Below are 24483 nucleotides of genomic sequence, written 5' to 3'. Positions count from 1 at the left end.
CCAACTGTCATCGGGGGCGAGGTTGCCAGATGTCGCGATGGTCAAAGCCAACCCCCAAGGTGAATAGAAGGCCCATGTTTCTATGTTTTATATTTGTTTGTATTTAATTATTGTGTGTGTGTCTATTCAAAGTTCAAATATATAGAGTACATTTTTACATTTTAAATAAAAATATATATATATACATCTAACGGCAAGATTCCAATGTCGCTGGTAGAAAGCGGAACTGGCAACGCCGCCGTCGACGTTCTTATTGGCGGGAGGCTGCGGACTTCTCCGCCGGCAGGGTCAGCCTGACGACTCTCCGTTGATTGCGGATTGCGACTGTCGCGAGTCCAAGGGAGTGGACGGGTTGTTTTAAATGGTAAGAGCAGAGCATTTGGGCGGAATGCCAGTTGACGCATTTGCTTAATTCGAAAAAATAAAACGTGCTTTCAGCAGGGATGAGGTTCTGGTAAGGCTTGCAAGTGCGGAGTGGTTATATTTACATAGGCGAATTCTCATTCGGAATTAACATTTCGATAAAGTCGAGCACTTTTTGGTCATGCTTTTGAATACAGAATATGTAACAACGCACGTACGTCTTAAGTTTTTTTTAACCAAAAAGTTTTAATCCACCCAATGATGTCCTCATTTTGCACCGCGTGACTAAATGCCGCCTGGTAGTAGAAGTGGTTGAGCTCGGCCTTCTCGACGTTCTCTCTCTTTTTCTCGACAACCGGCGCTCGCTAGGTGGCGCCCATAACACCCAGACGCCGGGGACGCACGTGACTGTGTTTTTTTGGTGTAAATATGGGAGGTGGGGGGGGGTTGCGTCAGGTGTAAAACATCGAACAGCGAACCATGCGCACACGACGCGGGACGTTTCATCGTTTCCTCCGCGCACCTTCGTGATCCCGGGCCTCGACTAGAACCCGGCGTGCGGGGCGGGGAGTGGTGACGCGCAGCCGAGCGAACCTCTCCGCTCAATCGAGAATTGGGATCGCGCCTGAATTCGCGTCAAGACAAATTTAGATTTTACGTTCAAAAGTGATGTTGGGCATCGCGGCGGCTGCTGTCGACTCAAAGCCATTTCCAAAGTGTGACCACGAGATGGGGACAGAAGCCACATTTCAGTTCCCTGTTCGGGCGCCAAGTGGCAAAAACCGACATGAGGTTTAAACGAACTATCGGTTTAAACCAGCTAAATTCCATTAAATACAATTATTGCACATATGGAGGGGGGTGTTGGAGCAACGTCTTACGTAACATTCACCGAAACAATCTAAATATTTGAGCTATCTGGCACAAACCAATTTTTCCTAATAAATAATCATTCTGTGTATTCAGTAGAATCACTTCACGCAGTGAAACTAAAGACAGAATAAGAAAAAGGAAGACCAAATAGGAAGAAACAGTCAGCAAATCCGTCACCTGTGTCAGCTCTATTAATAACCGTGCAATGAAATGTAATAATGATTCTAATTATATAATAATACGAGTGAAAACCTGCAGTTCCTTTTAAAAATAGAATCAGTGTGCAATGGTGTAATAATGAATGAAAAGGTTTCAGATTGATCAAAAGTTTTCACCATGGCCAAGTATGATCTCACACCCCATACGTACCCTGGCACTTTGATTGGTTTTACAGTGATTCCTCTTTATTCCAGCTGGCATTTGGGTGGTAGTAGCCTAGTGGGTAACACACTCGCCTATGAACCAGAAGACCCAGGTTCAAATCCCACTTACTACCATTGTGTCCCTGAGCAAGACAATAAACCCTAAGTTGCTCCAGGGGGGGACTGTCCCTGTAACTACTGATTGTAAGTCGCTCCGGATAAGGGCGTCTGATAAGTGCTGTAAATGTAAATGAAAATGTCCTGTTTTAGACCAGCACCATTTCCCAGCGGTTTTCCCACTTCTTGCATTAACATCCATTTTGCATGCGTCACCCCCGCCCGCAGAAGTTCCAAGCTCCAGGCCCACATCACTTGACACTTTAAAAGTATGTGTTTTCATTGATCCATGGTGAAAGTTCATTCAAAGATTGGTCTAATGAGAAGAAGAAAGAAGTACACAAATTTAGTCTTATTATTTATTTTATGTAAACATGTGCATTACATATTTTGCCTTTCACTAATAAAAACTGACAGAAAAAATGACACAAATTCATTTGTTTATGAAAAAAGTGACCCACAGAAGCATTAATAAGCATTTACAATATTTCTGTAAGTCTGGTTGTACTCAGTGCTCTCCACAATATCGCATAGCAAAGGTTTTATTACAATGAAATCTAATCTATACTGTTAAATTTTACCGATATTACTCATCAAAACTATATATTATGTAAATGCAATGTGCTAAATATAGATATATATATATATAGAGAGAGAGATTTCTGGGGGGGTAACATCAAAATATTATGTTTTTTTTTTTTGCTTGTTTTTACCAGTATTACAGACCTATTCAGAAAAGAGAGTGCAGTGTAACAACAGCAGTATTCACTGATGAAAAACTAAAATTCCAAAATTCCATGTGCATTTGCCAAACAGTCACCTACTGTTATTATACTGCTGCAGAGATGACAGACCTATTAGCAAGCAGAACACATACAATCCATACCTTACACCAGCATAGGTAAGCTTATACGATTAATATTATTCAGCTCACAACAGGAAAGTAGCCACAACATTCTTATTTTTGTTGAAATCACATTGCAGTATCTAGTTCCCCGGAATCTCTTCTGTTCTGTACTGCGTTGAAATGAGACGGCTAATGGTAAACATAGGGTAAGCAGCGTGGCAACAGTAACATGGCAACGAGAGTCAAACTCACAAAGCCTCTTCCACTGCAATACTGATTACATAAAAAAGTGCACAGCGTCGTACAGTTCAATTTTATGCCATTACACACATGAGAAAACTGCTGAAGTTAAATAACACTGTGAAGAACAAATTTAACCAGTGCACATATAATTAATATTAAAATTAATTCCCCTCAAAAATAAAATGATTCTAAATGTTACGTTAAAATATACTAGTGGAGACAATATATTATGTTTTTTCCATGAAAATAAATTCTGTGTTAGTTTCACAGTGATAAAAACAAAAGTCATTTTTAATTGCAAGCAATCCACATGCAAATGCATGCCTATTCTTTATTTTATTAAAATTTTTATTTTTTTGCTGAATTTCAAAGCCATTCTGGGAAAAGTAAAATTTTGACACTTTAAACCGCTTGCTTAAATGTAATGCAATAAATAAAAATATATCATTTTTCCCATCAATGTCACCTTTTAAGTGCATTAAATATATCTGACATCTGACAATCAGCTGTCACCCTCAAAGGAACAGTTACAAACTTGCAAATATGAATAATTTATAAATCAATATTATTAATCTAAATAGTTTATGTGACATTACATGGATGGTAGGCTCCCATATTTTGAAACTTATCAAATGATGCCACATCCTTCAGCTTTTCGCAATATGAGAAACCAATGTAGGCACCTGTGGGGCTCGAGTTAAATGCATAGAATTTCACATTTTTTCCTGTGGCTAGAAAAGCTTTAATGTGTAGTACTTCAAAAATATCACTTATGTAACTTTTGAAAAACACCTCTACACACCATCTGCTTATTTTGCATTTGAGAAAACATCCTAGCATAGGATGATAGAGGGAGAAATCTTAAATATAGGTTTAATGGCACAGCATATAGGGTCGAGTATTAATTGAGATTGTTCATTAGTAATTTGATCTTAGTTGTGTTAGCCTAGATTGGTTTAGTAATAAAAATGCAATTTGGTATACTGTGTATTTTTTAAAATACAATTTGAATACATTGGTTGTCTGCATAAGTATGTAAAACAACTTTTTTTATGTTTAACTCTCAGTTATTATTGTACTTATAGGGTATTTAATCTAGTTGTTTTACATATATTTTATATGTTTTATATGTTTGATTATAACTGATTGATATATTGATATGTATTGACAGAATTCAAGTGAGAGCAATAATAAAGTAATTTTTTGTTCAAATTCAAAATGTCTTATTATATATTTTTGATACATAGCCTTGTACCGCAAACTATTAATTTTTTTACTTGTTCAGTAGAAGTACATGTTGGTAATGTGTCATACAATCACTTTAGCTGGGGTCATAAAATATAATTTTCTTAGCCTGAGTTCATTTGATTTAAATAGCAAAAGTTGTAATACATCTATGTCTTATTGCAACATTTTCCCTCACGGATACATTTGAATGGCAATAAAGCACTGGCAACACATGCTACCTTTTTCCTCTTACACAAGCACGCTTTCACACACACACAAACACATTGTGTCTACAAGCAAACACAGCCCTATTTGTAACAACCAATTTAATTTGCTTCAGTGCTGACAGCATACTGCCTAGCATCTACAAAGTAGTCATATACGAATATACCTACACTTGCACTGGGACGGTGTACACAATGCAGGGTTATATTATGTCATCTAATAGGTGAGGAGTGCTAACCCAGTCTAGTGTTCTTGGTTCTGAGGCAGCCATAATCATACACATGAACTGCCTGCCTGTTCTCTTGTCTATAGGATAAATTGTGGTGGGCGTGAATCTCTTGTTGCTTTCCACAAACTCACAGAGCTGAGTGTATATTTGGGGGTACTCATGACGAAGGAAGACCCCTCTGGTCCTGAGCTCTCGCTGAATGTTGATGAAGCAGACCTCCCTTGCCCTCTGGCCTTCCTGGCCATCTTTATCAATGTCAGAAGTTCCCGGTGGTGGGGTGAGAATTAGAGTCTCCATGTCACAGTCTTTCTTGAAGAACTTTTTGTCTGGACTGGAGGAGGCCAAAGTGATCTTGGCATATTTACGAACTGTTGGTGTTTGGATTCTGGGTGCAGGTCTGTTAGGCACCAGTTCACCAACAGCTATCGAAACATTTAAGAGAAAGCATTCACTGGGGTCATATTCTTTGCCTGCCTCCAGTAGGTCCTTGCAGTATTCACCAAGGCTGTCCTTGAAACTTTCAAGTTCTCTGAGAGACAAGTAGGTGGGGGACATCAGCAGGCTCTCAAGACCAACTTGCAGGAAGTTGTCTGCCGAGCCTGGGTTGGGGAACCCCAGGAAAAGGACCCCTCTGCCCCGTGAAAGATAGCCAATCCTCGCAATGCGGGAGAAGGCTTTATGAACATCTAAGGTCTCTCTGCAGTGCTTCAGAATGTGCCTGCAAATGCTGCTGATCCGGCCATGTAAGCAGTTCTCCTTGTGGCTGTCCCAGTCGTCCCTGCGACAGTTACGAGAGCAGTAAAACGTGTAGCAGCTGTGGCAGGATTTGAAATACAGGCAAGCATTGAAAAGAGTCTCTTTCCGAGCACACTTGACATTGGTGCACACCATAGCTTCCTCTTCCTCTGTGCTGTGGTTCAAGGACAAATCCTCCATGCTTCTCTGCAATCCATCGCACCCACTGTCTGGGTCTTTGGGACTGTCTGGACTTGTCTTTGAAGAAGAGAGTGGAGTCTTTATTGCTCCTTGGTCCTCTGAGCAAAATGAGGCCACCCTCTCTCCTTTAGTGTCATTGTCATTGATTAAATGTTTTAACTGATCCAGTAAATCTTCACTGTTCTTCCTACTGTTTGGAGGTTTGTAGTCCACAACAAGGTCTGCCAAAAGCTCATCGAGTTGCTCAAGGCTCTGCTGCAATGAATAACTGTTATGTTTTCTGTCTTTGGAGGTTTCGTGTGCACTGTCAGAGACTTCCTGTTTATGAACTGCTGCTCCTCCGCCATTAGGTACGTTCCAGCTGACAGAGCCTCCTTCTTTTTTCTTGTGGCTGTAACCGCGAATGTCGTTGTCGGTTATGGTGATCTCAGGGGTCACAAACCATTGGCGGCTCATACTGTTCCTTCCATTGTCACTACGGCACTTCTCCAAAGAGTTTTCAGAAAGAGATAGGGCAGCATATCGTCTTGGTGAGCTTGAAAGGTTGACAATAACTGGCTGTTGCCTTTCATCAGGAGAAACATCCTGTCTCCCATGACGGAAGAGGTTCTCATAGCTTCGTCCACGTGGCACGGCATGTTCCCTTTCTAAGGGAGGTATCAGAATGTTGTCCCAGGACTTTGAGTAATGCCTGGCTTCGGCCCCTAACTTGCATGGTTCTGTAAATCCATTGGGAAACCAAGGGGTCAATCCTGGGTCTTGTCTCACCCTTTGGGGGGTTGCCTGTGATGACGTGTACTGGCTTGAATATCCTGAAATGCTTGAGCGCTGCCAGTCATCTGAGAAGACCTGGGACATCCGAGGGCGCTGGCGACCATCTGTTTGGTAAGCCCCAATGGGAAGAGAATATTCTGCTGGAGACTGGCAAGGCCTTGTGTATAGAAGCTTGGATGCTTCGTTCTGAAAAGGAAATGCCCTAGGGTCATCAGTGTAGTATGTTCCTGGCGACGTTGTTGGTATAATATAAGGTCCCGGTTCACTCAATGAATAAGGCCTGTTGCAAAAGGGATCATCTGCTACTCGATGTGACTTGACTTCACTGTAGCATGGTCGTACTGGGAGAGTGTGAACCCAGCGAATCATTGGGTCCTGCACATACTGCCCATTAACTGAAGGGTTTTGGCTATTGCTGCTATTTGAACTATACTGGTCGTCTTGACAGTATATTCTGCCTGGGGGTTGAACGGGGTACCTGCAGGGATCTTCTGTATAGAAGAATTTTGTTGGAATGTTTGGGTTAGAAAGAGTTCTGTATTCCCTTCCCAAGAATGCCCTCGGATATGCAAATGGATGGCTTTGACTTAAAGGAATATCTACAGAATGACCATAGTTGTTTGGCATGAAGTTGGAATACTGACATGCTTGCCAATGGTCTCCACTGTAGCAGTCACTGGGTGTAGGTGTCGTGGACGTGGACGTGGACATCTGCCGGGGCACTGACACACTCCTGATCCCCGAAGCAGAGTAGCGCTGCCAGTGTAAGTCCGCTCTTGGAGCAAGTGGCCTCCTCGCAGTGTGCTGAAGAACAGCGGCATCTGGCTTTATATCCACACGACACCTAACATGAGGACTGACATTGGGTTTGTCTGGTTTGGGTACCTCAAAGCTTTCAGAGACATAGAGGGGTGTGTGAGGCTGGAGTTTGATGGGATGCACCTCATTCACTAAAGCTCGATTTGAAGGGTGAGAAGTCTCTCTTGCAATGCGTGTAGGCTCTGGTCTCCTTTGAGAGCCTGTTGGAGCCCGATGAGCTTCCCGTCCTCTCCTGGCTGTGGGTGGGGACACGGTGATGGGTACTGGAGTGAGCGTGGCCCTTGCTCTAGGTGCACTTATTGACCGTGTCTTGTTCAGGGGATCGCCTCTCGCTGTGTCGCTGGCTGACTCTGTGGTACTCTGCTGAGAGGGCAGCCTTGTGTTGAACAAGTCGGGTGAGGAAAAGCGAAGGTGCCCTGGCTGTCCAAATCCATTCCACAAGGCATCTTTATTGGCTGTCTGTCGCTCAGTCTTACAAGGGTACTCCATAGATGTCAAGGACTTTGGATCATCCAATGACTCTATGAAGTCAAAGCTACGACAGTGCCTTTTATTGATGAAGTTGTGGTTTTGTTCCAGTTTGCCACTCATTTGGGAATTACATTCTTTAGAGGATGCAAACAACACTGAATGCCCCGAAGTAGGGTTTAATTTCATATCTTGGTACACAGTTGATTCCAATAAGTCTGGTGGATCTGTCCGAGTCATCTTAAAGGAACGGCTCTAAATTTCCACTTCAGAGTGATGTAAGGCGAATGCTACCTAGAACAACAAAAAACATGTATCAGTAAATGAAAAAAACTTGACTCAGTCCATGGATCATGGCAATTCCAAAGTCTCTAAACCTTTTTTAATCAATAATGAAGTCAGAGGAATTATTATTAAGTTTCAACATGTTATATGTGCTTAAGTAAGGACCACACCAAAACTCTTGATTAAAAGCAAATCCCTGCAAAAGGCTATTCTAATTTAAGCAAAGAGAGGAATTAAGATTTTACTGTTAGTCATGTAGACTGCCATACTGTTAAATTCTCCACACATACACATAAGAAGTTGAAATAAATTGAAAAATCATGATAAATTGTGATAAAATTAAATCTAGAATTACAATACAAAGAGTAAACCTACATTTCATGGAAATTCATAAAATATCATGAGATATAGTGCCACACAAAGCACATTTCTGGGTTATTTCTGACTGCTCCAGTTCTTATACCACAAACTCATCTAACTCGTCTAATTAGGCTGTCCAGATGAAATAATAAAGACATGTTTTGCAATAACTGGAACACTTGAATATGTGAGAGCATCATCCAAATCCAGTATATAATGATACGCCTTCCAGTACCCAGCACTGGTCTAAATTAAGACACGTTTTAGGAACAAGATGCTTCTCAGCACAATCTTTCCAGCAGCCTCTGAAAAATTTTGATTAATTGTCAGTAGGGTGCAGAATCATCGTTTCGGCAAAGCTAACACAGCCATCTGGTAGCTGCTCCTGCTGTACTTGGCAAGTTCTCTTCCACTTAAAGTACATGGAAAACTTTCATGCTTTTAGCCTCATGCAAATTGGAGCCTCTTCTGTGGGAACTTAGGTCCTATCTGCAGTCAGGCAGCACACTATAAATATGTGTGCAGCGAAAGGAAATCTGTGAAATTCCCAAAACATGGGTTAATTAACAGCACGCTGGGAAATAACACATTACAAATTGTCTCAAAGTCCCTTAGATTTTTCATGTTTTCATGTGGATCATAATATGTCTCATAAGGGTCTGCATTTTACAAACGGGGTCCTACAGAACAGGGTCCTTATTGGCCCACTCCCACAAGTGAACTCTGCTGACCATCTGTTCATCCCGCTGAGAAATGACTGCCCAGGCATGGCCCGCTCCCCTGTCCCCTCCACACACCTTAGCCACATTAACAGATAAACACTGTCCCTCACCGTCCCTCTGTGCAACCAAAATTGAATAGAAATGATGCGAATTACCACTCTGATGTAACAAGCCTTGTTATACACTGAATTATATTTTAGAAAAAAACCTACATAATAATCAAGCAAGCCATGCAAAATGCAAATGAGATTTCCCACTGAGTGAACGGCAATTAATAGTGCATTTTAAAAGTTCATTTTTGATTCGCTTTAGCACCTGTTCAGATGACGGGCGGCAGACTCTCATTACTGAACTATAAACACAGTTCAGTCAGGCCCGGCTGCACTGCCAGCTTTACGACTCAAGAACAGACAATTATTTATTACTGATACACAACGCATCAAAAAATTAATGTTCATGTAGGACCCGGGTGAAAGTGAGAATGTACAGTACTTAAAAATAAAACACCTCAGCATACTATCCAACACATCCCTGTCGGCTTGAAGTGTGGGTGTAAAAGAGGTCATAAGACATACGGGATATATTTCTGGTTCCATACAGCCAGAAAAATCAAGGAGCTGAAAATATTGGAGGACAGAGACTGATTCATCACGCTACCGTTTAACCTCGTGCTAACATTGCTGCAGCACCGGTGAATATGGAGGAGCTTTCGACTTTTAGCTACTGTCAGTGTGTTGTGTCTCAGGTCTAAGGGTTAGAGAAATATGACGGGCTCTCATGCTGACTAAGGTAATGGGTGACCTATCGGCGTGGCAAGATCATCCCAGGACACGGCTGCCTGTCGGCGCTATAAACACTGTATGCTGCATTCGCTGCATGTTTGAGCATCCCATGGTTTGAACTAATACTGTACACTCCAAACTACTTGTAATCCACAGACTCCCTGGACTGTGCGTGTCTGTGCACGTTTACTGTGGTTGATGCTCATTAAAATAAAATCTACTCTGATATCCAAGCAGCGAAACAAATGATTTACATGGGATTTTTTTTCCCCCCACTTGCGCTCATATATCATGAATAGTGAAAGTGAAGTGATCGTCATTGCGAAACACTGCAGCACAGCACACGGTGACCACAACGAAATGTGTCCTCTGCTTTTAACCATCACCCTTGGTGAGCAGTGGGCAGCCATGACAGGCGCCCGGGGAGCAGTGTGTGGGGACGGTACCTTGCTCAGTCGCACCTTGGTGGCTCGGGATTCAAACTTCCTTACCCGCTAGGCCACCGCTGTCCCTGAATAATGATGGTTAACCCATTTTAATAGAGTATTCTGTAATTCAAAGGATTGTGTTTGACATCAGATTAGATTTCACATCCAAACAACAACAGGTCACTCGGGCTATTTATACAAGTTGTGAACGGTTCAACGATGAAGAACATCGTGAGCATCGTTTTAATAAAGAGGAAAGTGTCAGTAAAGGTCTAGTACAGAACCTCCTCTCTCTCTCTCTCTCTCTCTATCTCTCTATCTCTCTCTCTCTCCCGCGTCGCGCGCGCGCCCCGAGCGGAGTCTTCCTCACTTTCACCACGGCTACAGCGTCATGGGGAAGGGGGTGAAGATTTATGACCGAAATCGGGACAGCGCGCATTGTTCTCTCGACGTCTCTCCGTCCGTCCTTCTTTTAAACCCGGCGGGACTTCCCTCGCCCTGCGTCGTCACGGCGGAGCCTACTTTTGTCGTGACGGTTTTATTGCTGCGGCACCGCGCGGGTCTGTCGTGATCAATTAAAAAAAAAAAATTAAATAAACGAAAGCCGCCTTTTCATTTTTCTCCAAACGCCCCCCCGAACCCGGCCACCCTCCCCGCCGCCTTCCGGAGGCGAGCGCGTCGCAGCGCCTCGGGCGAGAACGCGGGAGTACGTACCGTGTCCGTCCATCTGTCCGGCGGCGTCGGTGTCCGGCGCAGCCTGCACGACCAGCAGGAGCGGCGGCGGCGTCGTGGACGTGGGCGCGTCCAACTCTTAAAGTGTTGTTTTGTTATTTATTTATTTGTTTGTTTGTCATTCTCTCTCTCTTGGTCGCCCACGGGTCTCTGATGGAGAGGGGGTGTGCCCGCTCTGTGTCGCGGTGGCAGGGGCGTGCGCCGAGCTGCGAGTGCGCATGCGTAACGCGGCGCGCGGCTCACGCTGGCCGAGCATATGCGGCGTCGGCGGCGCGCATTTTCTGTGCTCTGTTGGTCGTAATTGTGAAGAGGTCATATAACATTCATTTCGGGAAGGACTTTTTTGATTAAACCTCAGAAATGTGTGTGTGTATATATATATAATTTTTTTTATCCTCCCACTTGTTATTCAGTCAAAATTATTAATGTGTATATACAGTACAGGCCAAAAGTTTGGACACCCCTTCTCATTCAATGTGTTTTCTTTATTTTTATGACCATTTACATTGGTACATTCTCACTGAAGGCAACTATGAATGAACACATGTGGAGTTATTTAACAAAAAGTGGAGACCTGGCCTCCACAGTCACCGGACCTGAACCCAGTTAAGATGGTTTGGGGTGAGCTGGACCGCAGAGTGAAGGCAAAGGTGCCAACAAGTGCTAAACACCTCTGGGAACTCCTTCAAGACTGTTGGAAAAGCATTTCAGGTGACGACCTCTTGGAGCTCATCGAGAGAATGCCAAGAGTGTGCAAAGCAGAAATCAGAGCAAAAGGCAGCTATTTCAAAGAAACTAGAATATAAAACATGTTTTCAGTTATTTCTCCTTTTATTGTTAAGTACATAACTCCACATGTGTTCATTCATAGTTTTGATGCCTTCAGTGAGAATCTACCAATGTAAATGGTCTTGAAAATAAAGAAAACACATTGAATGTGAATGAGGTCCAAACTTTTGACCTGTACTGTATATATAATTTTTTAAATACAAAATCACAAAATCATCACAAACCATACAGCATCCTAATTTAAATATGTAAATACTTTAACTGAGATACTGCTCCCTGGGCGCTTGTCATGGCTGCCCACTGCTCCCCAAAGATGATGATTAAAAGCAGAGGACACATTTCGTTGTGGCACCGTGCTGCAGTGTTCCACAATAAGAGTCAGTCAGTGTTTGCATTGGTTCAATGAGCTGTGATGGTCTCATTGATCAGCACAGCGTAGCAATAAGTGCAGGACATGCTCAAAAAATCTGTCTGCAGCCGACCGCTTAATCCGAGAGGGCGACCACGTGACTGGAGGTGTAAATTCGTTTTTTCCAGGGACGCTGTTCAACACAGCAGGACATGCAAGCACAGACTTGCCAGTCACCAGAGGGACGTGAATGCTGCCGTCCGATTAATAATGTATTGTTGTAGTAATTAAAGGCACCAGCCATGGATTCACATTTAGAGAGATGTCACGCAGCAAAATGATCTTATGGTTTATTTTTTTAGGGTGGTAGCCTAACACACTCTAAGGAACCAGACGACCACAAAGTCACAGGTTCGAACCCCACTTACTACCCTGAGCGAGACACTTAACCCTGAGTTGCTCCAGGGGGACTGTCCCTGTAACTACTGATTATAACTCACCCTGGATAAGGATAAAATGTTGAACATGTAAATGTCTTCTCTTCAATGACAATAATCAGAAGCTTCGTCCTGTTAATTGTTAATTATTTTTGCTTCTGTGCTGCTCTTGACATGTGACACATAAAGAATACTGTCAATCATTGAATAATCATTTGTTCCTCCTCTGTTGCCTCATTGTTTTCGAGCTTGTTGCATTGCAATCGTGTGCTTGAGTGTGAATCAATGCCTCCTCTGTTCTGAAAAGAGCCTTCCTCTGCCTTGCCCTTATTGACTTCAATCCATTCCCCCATCTAAACAACCATTAATTCATTTTGCTCTATTATTATTCCAGCGAGAACTGTGTCATTCTTTTTCCTGTTGGGTCTGCGCAGTGATGCACTTCAGCAATTATTAACGAAGGTATTTCGTCAGAATTTCAGGCAATGAGGAAACTGACGGACACTTTCTTGATGCTGGGGGAAATGAAGAAGGCTTACAATTAGCACAGTTTCCAAGTTGAAGTGAGTGGCTTGGGAAATTCCAAACGGATCCCCTTGTACAGTTTTGCAGTGGGTGCTGGGAGAGCTCTGCCTTCGTTTTCGATGCCAGTATCATACTTCAAAGACTCATCTGTGCTCATCTAGGTCCTTGCATAATCCGCGTTCACCGCCCTTGGTCACGTCTACATCATTATGTTCCCATCTGCATCCATTAACATAAAAGTAATATCACAATATCACCCCCTCCCAGCCAGCTCACGCTCACCTCCAAACCGCAGAGCGGTCATTACAGGCCGTGCGGCGTGGGTGGCTTTATTTGGCCCTCTTTAGCGAAGTGAGACCCGTGAGGAAATGGTGAGCTTTTAACTGGTGACCTCTGTTCAGCCCGGGGGCTAATGGTCACTTTCTCCGCACCCACTCCTCCAGCGGCTGCCCCGTCTGGGTGGATGAGATTGATGGGTCTGCCCCAGTGAAAAAAACAGCACCGTTGGCACCTTCAACCAAAAAAAAATATGCAATGAGTTGAGGGAGACGATGTGAGAGATGGACACAGGGGTAGTCAAAGTCAAAGTGAACTTTATTGTCATCTTTGCTATATATAGTCCAGCATACAAAGAAGGGACAACAAGGTTGAAGTTACAACATAACAAGAAACAAATAGGACACAGAATAGGCATGTTTACATGGAGTAGGAATATGTGCACAGAGAAGGCATATACATAAAAATAATAAATATCTATTAGACTAATAGTGGCATAAACGTATGTAAAGTTTAACATGGACAGAACTCCTGAGAATGAGGTAACAGTCCGCATAATTCAGCATAAAAACACCCAAAGATCCCATTTTTGTGTGCTTCCTTGACTTTCTGTTCATCGTGTGATGAGAAAGCTCATTACTATACCAAATTGGCAAGGAGAGTTGGCCCTGACTGGCTCCGACCCTCCATCTGTCTAATCCCATATGGATTTGATATGATGCAGCATGACAGGCTTGAATCCCACGTTGCCCAAGGTGCAAGTCCAAGAGCCTGGCCCTGATCTATGGGAGCGTGAGTGATTCACCTTCTTTTCCTGGAGCGCGCTCCGGCATTAGTATGCAGCGGGCTGCACGTTAGCAGGTGTCTCAGCTACTTCAGAGGCTCTGAGGGGAAGGAGATCAATGGCTGCCTACAAATCCTGCCCGTGTTGATAAGAAGCCCCGGCGCTCGGTGATCAATCAGGCGAACACGCTCCTGATCGCAGTACTGGAACCGCTGAAACCAATCCTGTCTTCTTGTAGTGCACAGAAACATTATTCAGGTTAATAATTTCTAACGTGTCATTTTTTTAATTGCATTGTCTAGACTGACTAACATTCACTAATTACACGTGCTCCTACAGTAATGTGGCCATGAAGATTTTAAAGCAACATTATGGGTCAAACATTCTCAGTACAGTTGATTTTACCGGATGTTGCCTAATGTACATTCATGATTGTTATTATTATTACTATTTTGCAAATAGTCTTACCCCTTTTATAGATAAACCTCACAGTTTCTTTTTTCCAGTGTACTGTTGTAGTAGCATGATTGGTTAGAGAGGGGTTTTAAGTTAGGTCAACCAGAGGGAGACACATGACCCCTCAACTTACAAGAATAACATTTACGATTACAATTATACACACAAATAAACTTGCATGACATGATATTCATGTGCTAAAAAAACAACATGACTCCAAAATGACCTGTAGTCTACACCAAAAGAACTGTGAATAAGTGGAACCATGAAGAGAGCACATGAATATCATGTCAGTAAAGTGTATTTCACAAACCATTGAGGTGTAAGTTTGTGTAAAATCTTGCCAGGGTTAATGAATCGGAGAGTCTGGGCTCTTTATAAAGAGAGGGAGAATCTGCTATAGTGTGAGTTGGACGTAATAAATTCCAATAAATAGTACTCTTAGCTAGATCTTTTTTGGCATTTGAGTAAATAAGTGTGGCAGTGCTCCTTAGTTGTTTTTTTTTTCCTCACCAGAGTATTCCAACCATACTGCATGTGGCTGTGATGATGACAGGAGAACCATGTAGACCAAGGTTGTGCGTTACTGTGAAATGTACAGCATTTATCGGACGCCCTTATCTAGAGTGACTACAATGGAGGGGGGTTTGAACCAGTGACTTTGTGGTCTTATTGTTCATGGGCAAGTGTGTTACCCACTAGGCTGCTACTGTTAGTTACTTGGCAAAAAATGTTCCAGAATAAAATGAATTTGTGTGAAAACTGTTTGATGAATGCGTCCAAGTGTCGGAGTAGTGGAAGGGGATGGGAGTGTCTGTGTGTATTTTGACAAGAACTGTAATTATTACGTTTTTTTGTGCTTGGTATGGCTGCATTCTGACAGCTACAGAGATGTATCACTGATTGGGCCATTGAGTCGTGTGTGTGTGTTTGGGCAGCACATATTTGGAAAAACCTCAACTTTTATAATATTATTCTCACTGTTATTTGCTGCCCTGCTGAAAACCGGCACAGCCTAGTATGGGTTGTTTTTGTTGGTGACCCAGCATATTCTGTTCAGATTTTCCCAATTATTTAGCAAAAATACACTTTGCTTTGAGATGGATATATTTGGTTAATAGTGGTTGTTGTGGCCACTGCAATTTGTAATAGGTATATTTAAAAGGTATTTTTGCATGCAGAATTTGCTGTATTCCGATTCTGCTCCTCACCTTCTGGAAACCATATGTGGGTGTCATGTCTCTTTAGACTGTCTTTCACCTCAATTCTTCTTTTGACAATGATGACGTTAAATCTGCAAGCAAGGAGTGTGCTCCTGTTTCTTTAAGAGCACCCCATGGGGGAACTGACACCTGAAGGGCACCGCAGACCGATGACTGAACTGCCTGAAAAACCATGAGGCCATGAGCGTTCCTGAATGTCACGCAGGTATTTTATATTTTAAGCTGATTGTCTTTCTCATACACACAGTGCATATCTGTGTACAGTGGAGACACGGCTGCTTCATGTCTGCCCTGGCAAACACGTGTGACGCATTTAAAAAAAAATTCCATCACTTGTCAGCTGATTCAGATGCTGCGTCCTGTGGATTTGACGACGCTGCATTCCCATCAGATGCGTCATGCTTTCGTTCGTCAGCACGTCTGTTTGTTCATTGTCATAATTTGACAGTCTTGTTGCTCTTCACAGTCAAGAACTCCCAACTGCAGACTTAAAAGAGCACAGATGAACCATCTAAATTTAAACCACACTTCCTTAGCCCTGACTGTGCGGGCGCAATAAATGAAGGGAGACATGGAAAACGCATTAGGATGGGATGAAAGGCTTTGTCTTTTATGAAGATAAAGTGGATGAAGGGTAGATGGAGCTTGAATTAGGAAGTAATTACAAGCCCAGTGTTCTCAAGGGGTTCTGGGGTGTTGGTTTTTATTGTTGTAGCCTTTCCCACACAATTAATATTTCGTGCTGAAAGGAAGGAAACTGCAAGGCTGAGCGTGATGATTTGGGCCTTGGCTGTAGAACCCTATTAAGGGGCGGGCTGTAGACAGGGGGAGTTAGAGCACTAAACACAGAAGACGTGTAGATTAACGTAGATTAATGAGTTTTAAGAAGCGGCATAGTACACAATCTCCCAACGCCCCAAAAAAACCCTAAATCTAGTTTTCCTTCAAGCAGATCCTGCTTGAGAAGATTAAACGTCGCGGCCCCTCTCCTCAATCCCACAAGGAAGGTGCTCAGCAAAAGGGTATCCCTTAAGCTCACTGCATGTTTTATTGAAAATCTCTGTCGCTTCCTTGGCTTAATCTAAAAACCAAAGCTAGGTTGAAGCTTTCTTGCAGATAATATAGGCTTCAAATCGAAGACCTGTTATAATCAAGATATTTGGACCTCAGATGAAGGGACTGTCCCACTGGCTCTGTCATTTACTGGGGAAGACCCCCTCACAGAGGCTCAGGATGGGGATTCTGGCATCGGTGCAACAGCTCACTTAGCAATTGTCATCCAACACATGCCACAGAGCCTGAAATATCTGTTGAATGTATGACTTGGCCCCACATGAAAAGGAATTGTGTTAAAACAACATGAATGAAAAGCCAATCTAATAAGATATCATTTAGACAATGTACAATGCACATGTATCAGTTGTTGCTTCAGCGTGTGACGAAGCAGTTCCGATTGATCCCAGTATCCATGGTAACTTCAAGCAAGCTGAGGCCAAAAATGCAAAGTGCAGTTTTTTTAAGGGTGGGAAATGGCAAGCTGTGGGAAATTCTCCATGGAGATGAAGTAAAAAAAAATATCCAACAATAATCTGAAATGATGGTGAAAGCTAGTCGTGAAATAAAATGAGACCTAATCATGCACAATTAAATAAGGAGGGGAAGGTGCATTTGATGGCCATTAGAATCAATATTGCAGAAAAAAGCATTTAAGGTCATATCATGAAAGTACGATGAGGCTGATCCGACCACAGGTTTGCATAATGCAGGACTTGCTGCAGTAAATGTTGCTGAGATTCATTAATCAGCTGGCAGGCACACATTACAGGGGCCTGTGCAGAGCTGCTGTAAAATTCAGCAGAAGCTCTAACCCTCAGACAACAACTGGCTCAAAAATAGAAGAAATGCTGCTTGCACATCCAGCAGGAAATAAAGTAAAGTTTGGAGAAAAGATGTCCAAATCTTGTATTCAGTCCCAAAACCCTTTCTAGCTTCTCTCTCACAGTGAAATATAGCAATGGATGACCTTTTTTGTGTCTTTAATTAAGAGAGATTGATGTGGGGGGGGCTGAAATCAGTCTTTTTGCAGTCTTGCGGTGTATTGCTGCATGGAAATAATTCTTGCACTGCCATTTCAGCCATTTTCAGCATTGCCGTGCCTGTTTTCAATCAATCAATTTTTACAACGCATTTTACATCGTACATTAGCACAAAGGGCCTCACATTGGAACAGGACTCGAGGCCCCTAGTGAGCAAAGCAAAGGCAACAGTGGCAAGGAAAAAGTATCTGGGGAAAAAAAGAAGGAACCAAGATTCAGAAAGGGGAACCCATCCTACTCTGGTCAGTACAGGACTTCCCTGGGTTGTTCATCTTCAGTGAGATGATGAAATGCTGGCATAGAGTGATTATTGCAGTAGAGTTATGTATTATGATGTAGTGTTGAGGTAGCATATTAGTGTTCCAGCAGATGACTATAAAATGGAATCAACAGATGACTTGTAAGGCTCTGGCAGTAAGGGACAAAGGGGGAAATAGATGGAGGTCAATGATGTCACATACCGGTATGCTCTCCAGGAGAGATTTACCATCCACAGTGCAGTAGATGGTGAGGGATAAAGAAAAGAGAAGGCCGTGTTAGTATTTGAATGACAGTAGGCGAGCTTAGGGTTAAATATTTCCAGCAGCAGTAACCACTGCAGCATTACTAATGATGAGGAGTAAATGTAAATTTTATCGTGTACAGACAGTTCCTCTGTAAATCTGAAAAATATGTAGCTGTATCCAGTGTTGGGGAGTTGCATGTAATGGGGTTATGTAATTAAATTACAAAAGAAATGCACTCCATTGTTGGAAATCTAAAATAATTGTCAGATAGAAATAAAACAACCTCACAATAACAGCTACTATGAAGTATGGGCAATGCGTGGGATCACAGTGGAATTCTAGGAAGTATGTGGGAGACTAGGCAAGTGCCCAACCCAGTAACCAATAAATGAACCTGAATCACACCCAGGTCTCACCCAGTGTCTGGAGTCCGGTTATTTATATGATGGACTCCATTAAAGTCGGGTTAGAAAATATACTTAAACAAGAAATACCAGTAAACACCTGAATGTGTATAGTTTGGAATGACAAGGTGATAGAGCCAAGCTATTTTGCATGTCCCATGATTTCAGAAAAGTTCCTTCATGGTCATGTGACAAGAGTGACACTTTTAATTCTTTTTGCTTATCGAGTATTAGTTTTAGCATTTGGTGTTGTTTTAACAGTATCAGACAGTGTCTTACTTGGTATTACATTGGAAAGGAAACAAGTGTTGTTGTTTTTTTATTTACATTTTCCATACAACATATAGCCATGCAATTTCATTGAATATGTCATTTATTTCATCATCATACATGCCAGCAAGCATTTTGCACCCACAGGCTACTTGTGACTCCCTTTCTACACAAAAAAAGATCAAAAATGCATAGCCCAGTGTGGAAGCATTGAAAAAAAAAATTGCATTGTGTAGAGGCTGCAATGGTCAAACATAAATAGAGAACTGCTGAGTCCTGCTGAGCCTTTGTGTTTTCTTTTTACTACAGCATTCTTTCACTACAATCGCTTCCCTTACTGCACTAAAAGGGGGGGGGGGGGGGCAGGGCTGAGGGTCTCTGTCAATGGAAAGTCAATAATACTATAATCTGATGAGAGCCTCATTCAAGACCCAATATTCTATGGGCTCTCTGTGCTGGTGTTTTCAGTGAATTGCATGTCTGATTCAGCGTGTCACATCTGCCCTCCCTCTCTTCCCAGCTCCTGCAGAAGCGAGGCACCTGCAGCCTCTGGCTGGATCCTGCCATGAGTGCCTCCCGTGAAATAAAGTTTTGTTTATTTAAGATTTAATGTCTTGTCAGCTCTGAATGAGCCGCAAGCTATTTACATTCTGGGTAACTTCCTTTACGGAGGTGGTAGTAGTGGTGGTGATATGTGTGTGTGTGTGTGTGTGTGTGTGTGTGTGTATTAATGGGACCCTACCCAGCAGCATCTGCTCTCACAGTGGTTGAAGGCTCAAAGTAGGTCATCTCATCTTAAAGGTGGAAATTTTCCCCTTTCATTACTGGACACAAGTATTCTTCCCCGTTGTTTGTCTAACACACTAAGACAATTCCTCTATCTACTGCTTACAGGACACATCTGCACATAGATTCATTCTGTAAAGACTTTCGTTCAGCCTGACTTGAATAATGAGGGCGCTCCTCTTTGTGAGCCAGTCTTCTGGAATTTTTCTATGTGAATAACTGCATGTCATGGTGAGCCCAAGCGGCAAGACAAGCTACTTACAGCCAATGTGTCCTGAATTAGGTCCTGAAATAATTTCAGTTCTATCCACTGTGTTGGCACGGGGGGCTACTTGGGGAATATGATTGCCTAAAATGTCTAGTGAATGAGGCACAGGTCTGCTGGGAACCTGTCTCTCATCAAGAGTGCGTTTACTTCATGTTTATCAAACCTTTCCTTTTTTTTAAAGAAAAACTGGCTACGAAAAGTACTATAACTTCCATCCTTTTAATTTTGGACCAAATGGTGTGAATGGGGGGTTAAATGTAGATGAAGCATTGGGGGTGCTGAGTTTCTGCACGTGAGCATTCAGCATAACAACATCTCCTTATCGCATGGCAACAGGCTGCAGGGCCCTAGGTCCTCTGACATTTATTGAGATTTATGGCATACTTAAAGCCGAAGCCCTCAAAGGGTCATCTTATAAAGCAAAACAGCTCAGAGGTGAAGAAAAATGCTGCACATCAGAGTAACCCATGCACAGCAGTGTATGTGAAATTGTCTGTTGGGGAGGTAATCAAAACTTGAAAGGGAAACAGGAATTTGATAAATTTAATCAATATTGACCTCTTGGTCCTTTCCTATTTTTCTTTGCAACTACATATTCTGATGCTTCTCAAAATGCTTTGTTTCCAGTGTCAGTGTCCTCACACATCAGTTCTTAAATTAATGTTGCCAGATATGGGGTGAAAGACTGTGTCGCATATCATCACTGTGGGTAGCATTGATTTATGGGACTGCTTTGCCAATACTGAAACAGTTTCACAATCATTTGACCAAGTCTTGTTTTTTTTTTATGAGTTCTCCTAAAAAATGGTGCCAATCAATGCTACAGATCCATGTGAATTGCATAATGCTTCAAGCAAGCATTTTAATTGGCTGTGGGGAATATTGTCTAATGACAATAACACTGTTTAAATAGCTTTGTTTATATGTGCAAAAGTCACTTGCAAGTTTATTTAATTTCACTCTTTAGACTCATTAGAATTAGACAATTAGTGACTTCAGGCACTTGGATCAACCATTATTGCTATCATAGAGTAAGCTGCCCTTGATAGCCTACTATCGCTTATTCATGTGTCTGGGGAACCACCTACAAATATGCATTAGTTAGTTACAATAATTTAAATGTGCATAATTCACCCAATAAATAACTGGTAACAAACAATAATCTGTTGTGTTTTAGCCAGTATGGCCAGCGTGACCAGAATGAAAGCAAACATTCAAAAATGCCCCATATGGGTGATGGTTAAATGCAGAAGACATATTTCCTTCTGTGCACCGTGTGCAGTGCTGTGTATTACAACAACAAAATCACTTTTACTTCAGATGGTGGTTTATGATTTTTTTTGTCATTTTTTTCATGTGCAAGTTTTAACTAAACGTGCTTGGTTGGAAACTAAATGCACTCTCAGATTCCTTACCCGCTAGTGCAACCACTGCCCTGTGGATGGTATAGCATCCCCTCTCATGTGTTATACCTTGATTACTTAGAAATCAGACAGAGAACCAGAGCCCTTGTTGAGCAGATCACCAATTAAGTGCAAAACCACCTACAACCTTTCACCTTGACCTTGAGTGTGGACAAGGACCTCTGCGGCTTAAGTGCACACGAGAGTCCTTGACACCTTGGCTAATTTAAACATCTATCCTTGCCACGGCATTCTTGGCTTCTGAGGCACAAGAGAGAGGCAACATAAATCATGCCGCCGTGTCTCTCCCTCTCTCCCTCTCTCCCACTCCCACATTCGTCACCTCCCTCTTGCTGCTTCTATCATCTGGAGTAAAAGAACAGCATAGATAATAGCTTTCATAGAGCTGAGAGGCATCCACCAGTATTATATGAGACACAGAGGGCCCCGTAGTGACAGGAAGAGTTGTTTGCCTTTTTGCTGCCTAATAGGCTGGCGTCCAAACTTGGTAATTACATCTGGAGAGGGATACAGACAACCTCTGTTCTAGTAGAATGAATGCAGCATATCAGAGCCATACTTTACTGGGAAATTTGGGTTAATCAGTTTGAATAGTTTCACAGCAATGTAGAAGTAACCCATGAAGGATTTAGGCATGAGCCGCGCTGTGGTGCAGTGCAGCATTTGGCGATGTGGCCTTGTACCTCCCAGGCCATGAGTTTGCGTCGTCCAAAGGCATGCACTATAAGTAAACTGGCGACTCTAACCATAGGTATTGCTGACCGTAGGTATTGCTGTGTGGGCACTGGGAGAGTCCCTGCCCTGCACGCAATGTCCTGGGATGGGCTCTAGCAGCCACGGCCCAGTGGTTATGTAAGTGCATTATATCTGAATGTGCAGGCTTTATTTGCGAAAGCTGGCATAATTTGAATCGGCTCCACACTGTCACAATTATATGACTGAACTTCTCCTTGCATTGCTCTTGTCTGCATCTGTGATTGTTTAATCCACACTGGGGTTACGGGTGTTGGAGCCTATCCCAGGTCACACAATGCAGGGACTCACACACTCACACCTATGACCAAATTGGCCTACCATGCTTATAAATGCTATCCACAATGTCATATTAAAAGAAACATTTTTTTAAAAATCCCACATATCACACATTACATAATTAATCTGTGATTCACATCATAACTTTGTAATAAAGGGTCCTTTAATAAGTCAGTTGTGTTATCTGGATTGCTAACCACGTTGTGCATTTTAAAAGCAAGACCGACAGAAAAATTTCACATGCATGTTGCAAGCAAATCCTAAGAATAGTTGCAAGCTGCAAAATCACAACCCACCAACACAATCTATAAATCATGAATCAGCCCACCCCCAACTCTCTCTAGAAGCAAGTGCTCTGTGAAGAGGTACAGATGGTCTCTGTTTATGCTGTAGTGTCCTTATGGACTGTAATATTGACTGTTTCTTTTCATGATATTATTTCCCATTAGGATAATGATCATTTCTGAGTCACAAAGTGTGGAAAGTAGCCACGCCCTTTCTGTTCTTTTCAGTAAAATATTGATGCCGCGTGGACACTAATATTTTAATACGTTTGCGGTAATGGCATGCAAATGTGTTCAGCACCGTTTGGAATGGACGTACAGTTCCTCATGACTACTCTGAATGAGTTTTGACTTGGTGATTGCGTTCCGTGGTGCGTTCGGAAATCTTGCAGACTTGTGCCCCACAGTGGCAACAGAGAGAACAAAGACTGAGGATGGAAAAAGTTTCGCCAGTTTCACCAATCTATAGTTCAGTATAAAAAAAACATTTGTATTCTTTGTATTAAGGGTTATGGAGATGTCTTTCTGAAAACGTTATTCATATAGTAGTGTTTTAATCATATATCGTGGCTTGTCAATGCACTCGTAGCATGACCCTGGCAGCTAGATCTCATCAGCTCTCCTACTCCATCAAGTTATTAAGCATGCTACGTTTGACATTTTCCTGTCTCTGTGTCCTGTGTATCTGTCTATCTGTAATTGACAATATGCGAAGGCGTTGTGGTTTCAGAACATTCAGCAGACACAGGGTAGCATTTAAAAAAAAAGTTTACTCTCATGAGTAAGGTTCTTTTGAACTTTAATAGGGCTTGTGATGGACTGTATACTGTATACTGTGATGGGCCGTATAATGTCTATGAACCCAACAGTTGTTGATTTCAGGCTAGTTGCACAGGTATGAACATGATCTATGGACTGCAAAGCACTGATGTATGTTGCTCTGGACAAGAGCCTCAGCTAAATGCTGCAAATGTAAATGTAAGTTAAAAAAAATTACTGTGATATGCTCAAAGATTCTTCTTTGTTTGGTGTGGGTTTTGAAGACAAACCAGACAAGTAGATGTACAAAGTCAAATTAATGAGAGATCTAGTACCTTTTACAACAAAGGTGATTTTGAATCCATCAACTATAATCTTTCACAGACGTCATGCATAAAGTTCTTTTGACAGTCCACATTAAGTAGGGCGGCACAGTTCATGGAATAACCACGTGTAAAGTGGCAATAAAATAATTAATCTCTACGTTTACTTTAATGTGTGAGGTGCCTGAATGAAAAAATGAACAGAGTTTACTACAACGAAAGAAAAAGGTCAATCCACCACGCCTTGGACTGAAAACGGGGTCCCCGCTAGTTCTGCTGTGTGTACAACTTTGTGCAGCATGACTGCTGCCTAATTGCCCACTGCCACAGGTCCAACTCCTTCTACACGATTCTGAGAACCAGCTCTCCTGCAGCCAGGCAGTCCAGGACACGCTCGTCTTTACACACGCTCCTGTATGGCACGCGTGAAGACACACATTAACAATAAGCACAAACCAGTAGACCAGTGAACCAGAAGACCCAGGTTCAAATCCCACCTACTACCATTGTGTCCCTGAGCAAGACACTTAACCCTAAGGTGCTCCAGGGGGGGACTGTCCCTGTAAGTCGCTCTGGATAAGGGCGTCTTATAAGTAAATGTAAATGTAAATTAGACATAACAGGCCACACATGACACTCACTACATGGTGAGGCTCCCTATCCGTGCCGCAGGGCCCTACAGAGGGAATGTGATCAGGAT

At 42.5% G+C, this 24483-nt stretch overlaps 1 protein-coding gene and 1 long non-coding RNA gene across 3 annotated transcripts; one reads left to right on the top strand and one right to left on the bottom strand.

The window, feature by feature from the left end:
- Nucleotides 1–326: 326 nt before the first annotated feature.
- Nucleotides 327–19444, top strand: LOC114800051 (uncharacterized). The gene is made up of 3 exons (XR_003751324.1): nt 327–364; nt 15737–15836; nt 19428–19444. It is a non-coding gene; the product is annotated as an uncharacterized LOC114800051 (long non-coding RNA).
- Nucleotides 2061–10993, bottom strand: unm_hu7912 (un-named hu7912). Of its 2 annotated transcripts, none has more exons than XM_028997107.1 (2): nt 10775–10993; nt 2061–7777 (listed from the first exon to the last, which is right to left on the bottom strand). In XM_028997107.1, the coding sequence occupies exon 2, from the start codon at nt 7721–7723 to the stop codon at nt 4460–4462; it is 3264 nt and encodes a 1087-aa protein (XP_028852940.1). In that variant the 5' UTR covers nt 7724–7777; nt 10775–10993; the 3' UTR covers nt 2061–4459. The 2 variants fall into 2 exon arrangements, with proteins under 2 accessions (XP_028852940.1, XP_028852941.1); XM_028997108.1 differs by having other exon boundaries at nt 2061–7773.
- Nucleotides 19445–24483: the final 5039 nt, after the last annotated feature.

The sequence above is a fragment of the Denticeps clupeoides genome, chromosome 11 (assembly GCF_900700375.1).
Source record: "Denticeps clupeoides chromosome 11, fDenClu1.1, whole genome shotgun sequence".
NCBI classification, from domain to species: Eukaryota; Metazoa; Chordata; class Actinopteri; order Clupeiformes; family Denticipitidae; genus Denticeps; species Denticeps clupeoides.
Note: the sequence above shows the minus strand (reverse complement) of the source record. Positions and strands in the feature narration are given on the sequence as shown.